At 42.1% G+C, this 14002-nt stretch overlaps 1 protein-coding gene across 31 annotated transcripts in view; it reads right to left on the bottom strand.

The window, feature by feature from the left end:
- Positions 1 to 425: 425 nt before the first annotated feature.
- The window catches only part of RBFOX2 (RNA binding fox-1 homolog 2), a 175270-nt gene continuing 161693 nt past the window's right edge, over positions 426 to 14002 (bottom strand). For 30 of the 31 annotated variants that reach the window (XR_014539131.1, XR_014539132.1, XR_014539133.1 and 27 more), the window contains 3 exons: positions 7543 to 7631; positions 5693 to 5765; positions 426 to 5114 (listed from right to left, as the gene is read on the bottom strand). Coding sequence is in view for 27 of the 31 variants with exons in the window: in XM_083574046.1 (XP_083430172.1) it covers positions 5060 to 5114; positions 5693 to 5765; positions 7543 to 7631 (217 nt within the window). In the remaining 4 variants the exon portion in view is untranslated. Of the gene's footprint in view, positions 5115 to 5692; positions 5766 to 7542; positions 7632 to 14002 lie in introns of those variants that run through there. The other variant, XR_014539134.1, reaches the window with a different exon arrangement.

Below are 14002 nucleotides of genomic sequence, written 5' to 3'. Positions count from 1 at the left end.
TATCTCAACGGCTAACAAACATGTTTCCTCTATCCCTGCACCTCTTTCCTCTCATATTTTCTATTTTCCTTCCAAACTAGAAATGCCAGATGTTTCAGAGCATCAAAAATTAGCAAGCTGAATCATCACAGAAACATCTCTGATTTATTTTGATTGTATAGTCTGGCATTCTGTCAAAACCTCTATGTACTGTATGCTTGTCCATTTTGTCCAGGTCTGGTTTCTTGGAGCTTCACAATTCATTCCTTAATGGGATCGAATTTGCTCTTTAGATCAAAGCAGAAAAATCCCTCCAGATGTTGCTGGATTACAACTCCCATCCTCTCTGACCATTGGCGCAGGATCCCCATCACTGTCGTAAATGGAAACAGGAAGCGGGGACTCATATATGAAATCTATTGAATAAAAACACTTTAGTCCAGGAGTGGTGTTTCTCTCTTTTATTTAAAAACAGTGCTTCATTACCATTTGCAAAGGGTGAAGAAGGGCTCCTCCCTTGCTTAGAGTTTATAAAAGCCAGCAACATGATCAATAATTTATACACATGGATAGTAATACAAAAAAAGGAATAAAAGCTAAAGATCTAACTACTCCGACCTTCACAATTCCAGCTACTTGATAATAATAAGAGTAACCCAATGAATACTGTATGGTTTGAAAGCTACTGTACAATATGATACTTAACCAGGGGGCAGGGGTAGGGATGTTAGAGACTTCTACTTCTCCAGTGTCAACAGGGAAATGAGACCCTGGACAAGCAGCTTGGGCACCCTGGGAATTGATCCAGAGGAGGGGAGAGCATCTAACTACAATGCATCCTATGTCCCAAGGTGATCTGGCAAGGGAAAGGTGCAGGAGACACTGCAAGAATGGGCAAATCAGTTTGGGGCATTTCAGGCCTTGCACTGAAAAACTCCCAAGTATTAAATCAACTCGGGCAGTTAGTAAACTCTAAATTGTCTTGGTACCGCCCTACAGTCCTGCATGACATTTGCCACTGGGCCAGGGTTTTGCCCCAGCTATTTACACATTATTATTTTTTTTAAAAAAAACACAAACTAACCCGAAATTATATCTCCAGGATTACTTTTATCTCTTTTAGACTGTAGGCAGGGTGAGCTGCCCAAACTGCAATGCATGACTATTTTGAATATATAACTAGATTCCTTGACAAGTTGCTTATTAAAGCAGCAAGAACTGGACTCCAATCTTCCGCCACTGAAAGAGAGAAAACCAAGCAAGATGCTTCCAATCATTCCTTAAAAAACAAAAATGGGGGGGAAAAACACTATTAGCTAAGTGGCATGATGAAGACTATCAGCCAAATGAATACTCCAGTGGACGGCTTTGGGGGTGGGGGGAACCTTGGCAGGAAAGATGGCAACTGCTGATGAGCAGTTGTTGTTTTATTCAGTTTCCAGTCCTCCTCAACTGGCAGTGTTTAGATTCAATTTATCTGGAAGTCCTCCTAATATGTACCTGGCCACAGCCTGGAAATGTCAACTCGACAAAGTTACTGCAGAGGATTACATTATTCCCAGTGTGTTCTTTCCTCACCGTTAGTTATGGCAGACAGCTCTGAAAACTGACATCTTACTGCACTTTGCTTCACAGAGGAGAATCGGGAGCGATGCACTGTGTGTCTTGGGATTAAACTGACCAAGGGAGGGTGAAGGAGAAGAACACCCGCAAAATACACGGAAAAGACCAGTTTTACTCGACAACCAGAAATCCGCTTGCCTCATTAACTGGAGGTTTCATTTCTTTTCATTACAGAATAAAAAGCAATTTCAAAATAGGAAAGGGAGGCAGGGAGTGGGGCAGAGAAGGGTGGGCTGTTCAGACAATATCATCATCATCAAAATAGTGTTTTATGCAACAAAGAATCAAGTCACACTGGTGTATACTACAAACATGTTTGACATTCCCAAGAGCATGACAAATAAAAACAAACACACACACAAAAACCCTTTACACTGGTTCTTCACCTTGTTCGTTAGGGTTTTCGCTTTCCTATTTTAAAACCAGTGCAAACCGGCAACACCCTATTTTAGTCTCCTTGCCCACCAACCCCAAAAGAGCGAAGGATCTCTCAGATGCTGGCATGCTGGAGCACTGGACAAGCAGCATTGTATCTCCCAGATTCCCTTCCAACTCCCTCTTTAGGAGTGGGACACAGCAAAGGATACTTCGGCTAAATTTGGTTTCTACCCTTGAAATCTGAAGTGTTCCTCCACATGTATTCTAGTATTGAGGGTTGCTCTTAGGAAGACCTGCAAAGCTTTAACTTTGTACCCACATCTATAAAGGTGTAGCAGCCACTCTAGGAAGGATAACCGTATAATATCTTACTAAAAAGCTGCAATATAACAAGACCGGTTCGTTAAGATATTCTGAGGCTTCGGAGATACCTGTGGATGGGAATGTATTGTCAAAGGGACATCACTGACGAGCACAGAAGAGGGGGAGCCTTGTTCTTTCGTTTAACAGGAAGTGCCTTGATCAAAATCAGATTTCAGGGCATGCACGGCAGCTCAGATAAAGGCCAAGGTGACCAATGCTCAAACCAGGAATTATTTATAATGGGATGTGCTAGTAGGTCCAGTTGGCCTTTCATGACCAGCACTCAGTGGTGCTCAGCTTCCTTAATGGAAGAATTACATAGCCTGGAAAATCCATTTGCATCCAAACCATCTGATATTTCAAATGCGAGCGAGCTATATGCAAACTACATCTTTTCTCCATAATGCTAACAGAAGGCTCCCCTCATATGTGACTGGTAATGCAGTTCAGAGGTATTTGCTGTGTCTCATTCCCCTAGCAGGAGCCCGATCCTAACCCCCCCCCGACTCCCCCCCCATCCACTTTGTGATGGAAACAGACTTCCGGAGAATATGACACTAGAAAATTTATGCAAGTCGTAAAACTTGACCTTCCTCTTAATTTTCCTTGATTTCATGTTAGCCCTGACACCCCACTCCCCAATTCCATATTTTCAACCTAACTAAAATATTTATATACAAAAACCAACAGAAATTGTCATAAACAGCAACAAACCAAACTTTGGCTTGAAAAGCAAGACAACAAAAACAAAACAAAAACAAAAAGTGGCCAATAGGCTGGCAGTTTGGTGTCGCCTTGTTCCGGAGAATCAATATGGTTAAGAGTAGTCTCTAGCTTAATTCAGATCTCCTCTGTCCTTCTTGCTTCAGGAACCCTGTTCAGCATCCTTGGTGCTCTCTGGCAAGCGCTAAGAGGACACTACAGGAGTGGGAGCAGAAGATGCAAGTTATGTGTAGGCTGGGTCAGCGAACTTCCTCAACTTCGGCAACAAGGTGTCTCCATTCCTAAGCTGGCATCACTGGTGGTGAGCAGATGATGGCAGAAGTTGAAAAGGCTTCAGCTACAAGTCCACCCCTAGCTGCCCTTTCGGGGGCGAAAGGTCACCCAGTACCAATGTAGGCAGGCCAAGGAGCCAAAGGGAATTGTGCTTCTCTAACATGTAGGGTTTTTTCAGGACAAAACTGCAGAGAGACTGCAAGAGGTGCTGAGAGAATCAAGAAAGCTTAGAGGGCAAAGCAGGACCTCATCTGCCCCTTTTAATTTCCAAATGTTGGCGGCAGATATCTGGGAGCAGAGGCTTGCTTGTCATCACACTCATGCTTCTATAGCAATTTACAAGATAACCCACTGCATAATAAAAAGGACATTCCATGATATTTAAAAAAAAATGTAAAGGGGGGGGGATCCCTGGGCTCAGAGTCTTTTTGAAGACCTCACAACCTGCACTTCATATCCAAGCTGAGCAGTATGGACACAGATTTCTCTCCAGAGAGGCAGAAGATGACCCACTAAAGGCTCTGTGTTACATAAGTCAGAAGTTTCTTCCATTTCTAAATCATGTTTTGAAATATATTTCTGCTTGTCCCCAGATGCTGAAGCTACACAAGGATTACTTTAAGTATAGTTTTGCAACACAAAATATCGTTCCCACTGCCTCTGCTGCTTCTAGGTTCATAATCCAGGCCACAATTCTTCTCTTCATGCAATTTTTTGGTGGCATACTTGCAGCAAAGCTAAGTATCTTAGGGTGAAAAGAAGAAGGATCTTGGAAACTGGGTGACTGATTAGCTCAGAGTGGCACTGGTGCAAGCTCCCCCCCCCCCACATCGTTCTTCTATAACGTCAGGGTGTGCACGACATGGCCATCAGATTCCTTGTTATTGAAGATGTAACTCTCCACCATGGCTTCAAGTTCTGCAGTCGTTGTCCCACATCTGCTGCTCCTCCAGAAAAGAAAAGAGGGGAAGGACAGGAAGAGAGGAAGACCATAGCAAGTGAAAGAAACTAAGGACAGCCTTGGTAGTGGACGTTAATCACTAAAGGGGGGCCTTATGTATAGAAGCAGTAAGATCATAAATGTATTTCAAGTCTTGTCCCCCTAAAACCATGAACAGACGAAGTCTTTGGGCAGTTTTGAGGAGTCTTGTCTTGAAAACTCTAAAATCTTGACACTTCTAGAACTGTCCTGAGCCCGTGTTTGTCAGGTGATGATAAAAAGGGAACATTTTGCGTTTCCAAACAGCATGCAGGTTCCAGCTGCAGCCAATCAGCACTGCCCTTTGCAGGCAGAGGGGGCTATTCCTTGTGTATCGCAGGCCTCAGGCACCAGACCCAGGTAAAATAAAATGGCTGCATGTTCCTGAATTAGTTCCATGATACTGGTTCCTAATGGTGCTCCTTAGCACTATTCATTTCTTTTTATGATTGGTAGGATAAGCTACGCATATACACACATGGAAATGCATTATGTTTACCACAGTTTTTAAAAAAACAAAACCAAAAAACCCCCAAAAATGCACAATCTTTGGAACAAAAGAATTAAAGGCAGAAATTTAAAGGAAAAATACATATTCAAAGAACATAGTGAGGTATAAAAAAGTATTTCTCGTTTTTTTCTTTTGTTTTCCTCCTCTTCTTGCTATAGAGTTCCTCTACTAGTAAATATTGCAATAGCCAGGCCTCATGAACTGGGGGGGCTGTCCCACTTGCAGGGGGCTCATGTCACTTCAGTAAGGGGCGAATCGGCTGTAGCCACCTCGGTATAAACTTGCCTGCAGAAGATAACAGACAGGGGCAGGGGAAAGATGGTGGTTAGGTGGCAGTCTCCAGCATGTGTCTATGAATATTAAGCCCCATTTACACTTCTTAGATCAAGAGCAGACAATCTGTGACAACGATAGACCCTGCCCTCCTAGTTCCTCTTTCTTGTTGGTCTGTGCCCTTCTGGTTCCTAAGCCAGTTCCTCTGAGCATCACAGCATGGATCTCTGGGAGCCAGCATACAGAGCTGAGTCTACATGACTTAAAAGCTAAACCGAAAGTTGCTCTCAAGGAATTTAAGATCATGAGCAGACGGACTACTTGTAGAAAAACTTGGGAATGCTTGAAAGCAGAAATAAAGGAAGCTGGGGGCTGCTATAGACTCAGCTTCCAAACAAACCATTAGGAATAATTTACAGCCCCTCTGGCAAACACAACTCAATAAACCAATGTCCAGTTTAAAACACGGTACTTCTGATGCTTCACTTACAACCCATGACATTATCTAGAGACACTATTGCAGGCCAAGGTCTCTTGGTAAAATAAAAAATAAAAAAAAACTGTGAATGTGAGAGAAAAGGCATACTCACCACAGCGCCAACTCCATAGCTAGCGGCAGGGGCAAGGGCGTGGTAAGGGTCTGCTGTGTACACCCTGCCATAACTGAAGAAAGAGAAGGGGGAGGGGGCAAAGTCACTTCATAGACTTACAAGACATCTGCTTCATCAGAGAAAAAGGAAGCTGTATGGTCCCTTTTCTCAGCTCTCCATATCCGAAGAGGCAACTTATTCCAAGAAGGAATTCTTGAGTTGATACACGGGGCCGCTAACTCTAAATACTCAGAAATAACGAGCACCCAAATAGTAAAATTAAATTAAAACTTGGTCCTTTAAAAAAGTCATTCTGGACTGCTTTTGCCCACAGCAAGCAAGTTGCCTTTTGTTTCAACATGAGAGGGTCATGATTTTAGATTTCAAGAAATCCTTAATCCTGCAACCCATAAAATGGCTATAACTGATCATTCAGGTAGGTAGGCAGGCAAGCAAGTGTGAGTCTTGCAAGGAATGAGGCAGACACCATGCTTGGCACCTTAAGACACCCACCTTAAGTGGGTTCCCAAAATCCAGAGCACACACTAATGCAAAAGAGGTGGCATTCAGGCACATGCTGCAGGAATGCCAAACAGGGCTGTGCAATGGGAGCTTGAAGTAAAAGGTACAGAATAAGAGTGAAAGTTACACAAATTGGACTTCCAATGCAAATGCTTTGTTACTTTGTAAGCCACTCTTAATTATGAAAAATTGCTCTGTCGTAGCACATAGTGCTTATGATCCAAGGATCTTTAACCACTTGACAACTTGCAGCCATGCCACCAGCAGAGAAATGGAGGCACGCAAAAGAATATTCTCCTATCCATTTAAAAGTAGTGGCTAGTGAAGCCACAAAATGGCTGCCATTCTTCTCTGTCCCCGTCCCCCCCATGCTGCTTCATGCAGGACTTGCAGGGGGCAGGGGTGGAGATGTGTAAACGGCCTGTTTCAAATGACAAACCGAGTAATAATTTAATAGGTTGACATTTTGAGTCTGGTAGCTAATAAGGAAAGTGATGAACTAGGAGGGTTGATCCACACCACCATGTTTTTATAGTGGCCTCTTGCAATCAACACAGAGCAATAACACAATAGGTTTGCATTTCTGCTGGTCTTTGAGGAAAAGAACCAAGCACCATGCACCATGCACCAAGCACTATCCATGATGGGGACTGAAAGGTCTGATAATTTCTACTGCAGATCAGGATTCAAGGAGGATAGAGCTGGGTTGCTGCAACTTCACAATGCCGCCCAGTGACTATCTGGGCACAATCTAGTGACAAGTCATTTATTTAGTCACAGACAGCTATTCACAAAAACACACGAGAACCCACCCCTGAGATCTCTCTCTCAGTACCTGCAGAGTTTCCCATTCCATCCCACATCTGGTCCAGGACACAGGATGAGGGCAGCAAGGCTGGTCACCAGTGGGGCTAAAGCTGGGCCTGTTTATTGTTCTTCTTCATTAGTACAACTTGTGTGGCATCCACAACGCAAGCAATATAAACTAATGCACCCTTGCATGAATTACCACTGTTCTCTCCGGCACCCAACACGTGACAATCGCAAAGGCCAGTGCCTTGTCAAAGGACTAGGAGCAGAGTTGGCTGCTTTGCTCCTGACACAAAGCCTGGCTGCCTCTTTTGGAAGAGGGAGGAAGTGATGATGCGGAACTATATGCTTAGAATGCACTCGCCACGTAACAGCAGCTAGCTACACTGCCCAGTTGGAAGTGGTGCTTTAAAAGTTTGCATGCAGGGTGTGTTGGGAAGCATGGAGCAATGGAGGGCTGGGATGGAACAATACCCTTTGATCCCCAGATACACCGGAACCACCCCCTCCTTACATACCCATCGCTGTAAGCCGCTGCAGCGGCTGCAGCAGCAGTGGCTGCCGTTGCGGTAGCAGGCTGTGCATATCTGTAGGCTGCATATCCGCCCTGCAGGAAAGAAGAGAACTGACTTTATAGATACCTGTCCCCTCAAACAAAGTGGAGTCATACATACAACACATAGAGAGGAGGTGTTTCAAACTGCATCGACTCCGATGTCACATTAAATCATGAGAGGCTGCCCAACCCCCTTGCATATTTTGTCATTTCCCCCTTCCCCCAAGTGGCGGAGGGGAAATTCCGCATCACACATGTCTCGTCAGACGATTCGGATGGAAGAGACTCTGCTATAGTAGTCTCTGCAGGAGGATGAATCAGCAAGAAAAACAAAAAGAGAGATGCTGTCATCCCACCCCATGACATAACCACGGTAAAGAGAGTTCCTTGGGAGGGAGCAAGTGTCACAAATTGTTATCATTTTAACCAGAATAATGCAGAATAACTCAAGAGATTCTCCTACTTTATTGTTGTTAGTTGAGGAAAAGGGAAAGTTTCAAGCCCAGATCCTCAAGAGAGGCATCAAGATGCACATGAACCAGTTTCATAGCCCTGATCTTCTGGGCTAGCCAGAACCGAAAGGGTAGATAACCCAAGAGACAAGCAACCAACAGAGTCATCCCTAAGGGCAGCAAATGTATAATGCAAGCTGCATGGCCACACACACACACACACACACACACACACACAATTGTCCCCAAGTAGGTTTGCTTAAATTGGATGGAGGCCTGAAATTCATCATTACAGGCACATGTACAAGGTAAAGTCAACATTTGAGAGGGAAATTCTATACATGAAAATGCATGAAATCTCAAAAGCAGACTGTTAGGATCAAGTCCTATGTGTCTCCAAAGAACTAAAGTGCCATCATAGGGATGGTCTTCCTTCCTGCCATCTCATTCTCCCCCATTTCTTCAGTCAATTCAGAATACCTCTGTGTGTGGTTTTTTTTCTAGCCTCTTCTTGCTATGCTATATTCTTAGCTTGTAAGACCCTCCACTTATCCTTTATGAACTACCATATCTGTAACACACAGTCTTCATCAGCGAAAACCAGCTTGCTTTCCTCACCCCTCCATTAAACCCTCCACAAATCCTTTATACCTTCTATAAACCATTTCCTGGACTACCACTACCCCATCTCTTCTCTGTATCTGCTGCTAGTCACATTTAAGCTCCCCTTACCAAGCCTCGTAACCCCATTTTCTCTCATTCATGCAACTACCTGCCCACACCCCCAACTTCTCCCTTGCACAAAACTGCCTGCCTATCTTAACCTGAAGTCTTTAAAGAGGGACTCAGTTCAAGTCTTCATGTTGTACAGCCACATGTTGTTAGTGTTACTAGTATTAGTAAATATTGCTTAAGAGTAAGACATTATGAAGAGACATTAATCAAGTTTTCTTTTAATGCGTGGCTCAGCTGTACAGTATGATTTTATGGAACATTTGTGCTTTGTTGCTGGACCTTTTATTTTATTTTAATTGTTCTTGGAATATAATTTAACTTTTAAAAACACTAGCATGTTCTAGGTCCCCATTGCAATCATGGGAAGGAAACTTCTTATTGCATCTTTTTATTTTATCATATTGATAAAATTGATCTTCTTATTGTAATTTTACTGGACCAATGATATAATTAAGACAAATGATGTAAAAACAGCTTGAAAATGATATCCCATGGAATGGAGAGACCTTCTTCTTTTCTAAAAGTTCCATCTCAACATTCGCTCAAATGGCTTATACAGAACAGAAATTATAACAGCAAATCATGAAGCTTGAAACTACTGTCACTGAGTTAAACATCCTCTGTGTAAATAAAGAAGATATTGTGCGGATTCTCAAGCTTGCATTAGGCCAATGACCCAATAATTCCAGTAACTCAAAAGATTTCGGAAAAACTAAAAAGAATACTAACATTCCTGCAACCAACCTAGGGTTCATTCAATAAAAATATGCCATTTCACCTCACTTGTACTTTATGTTCTCTGGGATCAAAATGGCAACTACTACCTAATGAAATTAACCACAAGGCTGCAAAAGCCAGGTGCATGTTTTGTCCCATCTATTGCATAGCATCCATAGCTGTGCAGGGACAATTGTAATTTTCATTTTATACTTCTGTCTTTTATTGGAGTTACTGTATTTCAAGGGGGGGGGTGCAAGGAAGAGGGCAGCCTAAAACAAAAGAATGCAGATGTGTTAGAAGTATGGAATAGATTCATTATGAATGCAAATTCAGTATGAACACAATAGTATCTCCTCCCCATCTAGCTATTACAGGTGGAGAAGCTCATAGTAAATATTGCAAATTTTTCAGTTCCACTTTTGCAGTGTACAAACCCTTTGGAAATGACTAATCTTCAAAGCTCTATTGGAGAGAAGAGGGGTCCTTCTCCCTGATTCACATGCAAGTTGCTTTACCTATCTATGGTGCATTAAGATAATTCCAAAAATAGGCACCAAAATAGTCCCCTGCTACAGAAGAGTGGAGAATTGCTCTATTGCATCTCCCTAAATAGGGAAATGACATGACACTAAGCCTCCCACAGTAGCTCTGTTTTAATTCTTTGTTAATCCCATTGTGCTGCTCACTAGTAGCTAAGAGAGAATTTTACAGTGAACAGCAGATCAAAGTAAGCTTTGATACACATTCGCAGCAATCATCCCTTTTCTTTCCTTTTTCAAAAATCAGGCTGCAGAACTACCAATGCATCTGATATTCAGGCATGCTCAGATTTAGCCATTTCCGTCTTTGGCAACAGTGACGGCTGAGCAGCTTGCCTCAAAACGTGCCCAGCGCTCTCCTTTCCCAAGATATTTTTCTACTGACATTTCAGATAATCAGTTGTGTTCGGCAGGATTGTGAACATGAGGACAAGATGCAGTTTGAAAAGAAGGAAAGGTTTTCCCCATTTCAGTCTCTTTAACTTGCATTTCTTGTAAAGGAATAAAACAGAGCGGAATCAGGGTGGGAAAAGGGAATGGTGTAACATTTATTAATCAAATTTGAGAAAGAAAATGAAAACTAAGCATGCCGACATTTGGAACTAAAAACAACCAGCAAAATCACCACGTTCAGACTGATATTGGCTAGTTCTATCTATCCCAGCATTCTCTTGGGACAGCAGTTTGCCCTAGACTCTACCACAAGCTTGGTGAAGTACACAGCCTCAATAACTAGAGCGTGCAGCCACAAAGACCTGCTATTACGGAAACAGTCAGTCACCACTGGAGTTAACATTGCATACCTTAAACAAGTCCCATATACACCCCAAAATAAATAAATAAATAAATAAATAAATAAATCCCCACCCTAACCCCGACCCACACCACAAATGTTAATAATTATAACAAGCAATAACCCATCTGTTATATCAGAGAAGGGAACAGAGACTCCACTGAGAGATTTAGAGCGAGATCTTAACATTTCTTCAGCTGACTGCACAACGAATGGAGGGGAAAGGAAAAATAATTCATTGGAAAAATGAAGCTTAAAAGGTTGATGTGTATTTTCTGGTAAGCATGCACTTATCCAGAGGTGAAACTGTTAATACAAAATGACAGATGTGTACGTGTGAATGACTGCATCAGTGTTGATGCAAAAGACTGCAAATCCTTACTATGGATGTGTTGAATGAAGTCAAGAGCTGGGATTAAATGAATCTCTAACATGCTCCTCACTGAAAAGGAAGGAGCATGTACAAGTAGCTGTTTGTGTTGATGGTGCTTGCTTGAAATTTAGCAGGTCATAATGCAACAAGGGGGGGCGGGAAATGTAATGAACTTATATCTCCAGACCATAGGAATGTTTTAGATGTGTGTCTGTGAAACAGACATGTAAAATCCTGGTGCAAGATTCTTCACGCAGCAGGACTTTCTGGACTTTTGCACTACTCTGAAGTTATCTGAAATTCCTTAGAGCATGCATAGGGGACCCTGCAAAACATCACCCTCCTACAATTATGGCATGTCCACGGCTCTCCCAGAAGAGGCCTGCTGACTAGATCACATAGGATTATGCTGTTCTTCCCACCTCCTACCCTCAAGTATTATTTTATACTTCTCTGCAGCTACTCACAAATAACCCTAATCATCACAGGACAGCCTTAAAAGCAATATTGAGTATTCTTGTCAACCAGTGAAAGGGACAGATCATGACCAGCTGTTCTATATTTCTCTGCAGCTGGGCAGTAATGAGCATATGCTTAAAATTATTTAATCTCAATTTCTAGGTGATTTGTGCCAAATCCTCCAAATTTCAATTAGGTAAAGGACATGGACCGCATTGTCATCACCTTCCAAACCAATTGAGTTTAACTGTGAGCATGCGATGCCAGATTCCTTTCTGCCATAAACAAAGCCTCTATCGTAAAGAGGAAGCAGGGCAGGGGAGGGAAGCAATGTGGTAGTGGCTGCTTAATGAGCAAATGTACGGTAAAGGAAAGGCTCTTCACATTGTATGGCTATCTGCTTCAGCATGAGGTCATATAAATGAGAGCAGAAAGGACAGGTGCTGCTTTAGCAAAGTGGGAAGCTGTCTTTAATTATGCTTTCCCATCCCATGTATACATAAGGAGCCCTACAAACTAGGGCTGTAGGGTTCTCATCTATCAGTCACATGGGATATCCTGAGCAATGTGGCAGAAATACACCAAGCTCAATTATTCTGCTTTATGGAGGGCAACTGAAAAAGCAGGAATATAAACTACAGCTCAGCAACCAAAGGCATAATGAAACATCTCTCTGGATTTTTGAGTATCCCCCACAAAACAGCTGTGGTTTCAGTACCTTTTTAAAGCAATACAAACACTAGTTCAGCCAAACCAAAGTTTCAGTGAATACTGAAACTATTATAGGGGCTTTTGGGTACAGTCATAACTTTGCCATGTTAACTTTTTACACTTCTTCACTTTACAAGTGTATGGGACAAATGCTTTTCATAGAAAAGTCAGAAAATGATGCAATCATTTTATCAATATGCAAAGAACCTTTTAAGTTGAAGAATTGTCTGATATGAACATAAGGACCATGCTTTTACACACACAAACTTCTTGTGATTATTTTTGCAGTGTGAACCCTTAAGGCCTAGTATAAACTACATGGCTCCAGAGTTGATCACACACTGATATTCATGACGTTGTAGAGAAACACAAACCAACCACAACCATGATCCAAAATATGATTTCTGCTCCTCTCTCCTCTTGTCATGTCTTACTGTACCCTCAAGACAATGATGCTATAAGAATTTTGCAGATACTGGTGCTTTAAGGTTTTGGCATACTTGAGCACCATCTTCTAGTTCTTTTTTGTTTTCAAATAATAGTCATAGATTCCTTGCAATGTCAAAGCTGCACATAATACATTCTTTCTTCCATGCGCACAGTCATGACCATTCCAGAGTATGTGCCCATGTGGAAAAAAATAGAATGTGTGAACTGGAGGTCACACCATCTGCATATGACAGCAGCAATTCCTATGAATGTAGCAGCAGTGGGTGGGGCAACCTATTGCGACCACAGGAATTGCCTATGAGCTGTCAGGGCATAACCTGGGAAAGCCGAGACTGCTTTTGTGGAGAAAAACACTGAGTATAAACTAGCTTAAGCCATGTTCAGATACAGCATTTCACCTTCTCTGGGACACTTAATCCCATTTATAAGGTTTTAGGGAGTTTCAGTAATGTATTTAAAGCTGGGTAGTGGTGGTAACTTTCCTGACAAACCAGAGCCATAGCATCAAAATCTTGAGATGACAACAATACTCTGTAACACAACATAAATGTGAGACTAAGTGAACTAGAAACAATCCCTCAGAGTAAGCAGCAAAGGACATTTGCTGGAATTCTATTACATGAACCAGCTTCTTGTCTCTAGGGCACCATCAGGACACCACTTATGCTGTTGACAGTTGCCAAATCTCAGAAAATAACTCCAGCCAATTGTTTTGATCTTTCTTTCTTTCTTTCTTTCTTTCTTTCTTTCTTTCTTTCTTTCCTTCCTTCCTTCTTTCCTTCTTTCCTTCTTTCTTTCTTTCCCTCCCTCAAATTCAAGTGTCTACTTCCAAACTAAGTAACAGATAACAGAATGGGATCTAACCAATGCCCAGGTTTTCTTGCAAAACAGTCAGCAGGTATGCCCTGTATGAAGCATGATTATAGAACAGAAAAAAAGAGAATAAAAATGTGCTTCTGCTGCACTGGTTGTGTATGGGTGACAAATCAAGGAACTTGCCTCGTTGCTAGCCTTCTACTTTGGTTTAGGAAAGTTGCCCTATTTGTTATGAATGTATGGTTTGTGCAGCACTGAGATGTACTGGAGTTTTGATCACATGCTCACAAATGTATGTTGGCCTTAAAAAAAAAAAAGACTCTGTTCCCATCTCTAATTTGATGTTGGAACTGTTAGTATTAATTCAAGGTTGT

The sequence above is a fragment of the Podarcis filfolensis genome (assembly GCF_964270895.1).
Source record: "Podarcis filfolensis genome assembly, chromosome: 10".
Lineage (NCBI taxonomy): Eukaryota > Metazoa > Chordata > Lepidosauria > Squamata > Lacertidae > Podarcis > Podarcis filfolensis.
The sequence above is the reverse complement of the archived record's forward strand: the minus strand, read 5'-3'. Positions and strand labels throughout refer to the sequence as shown.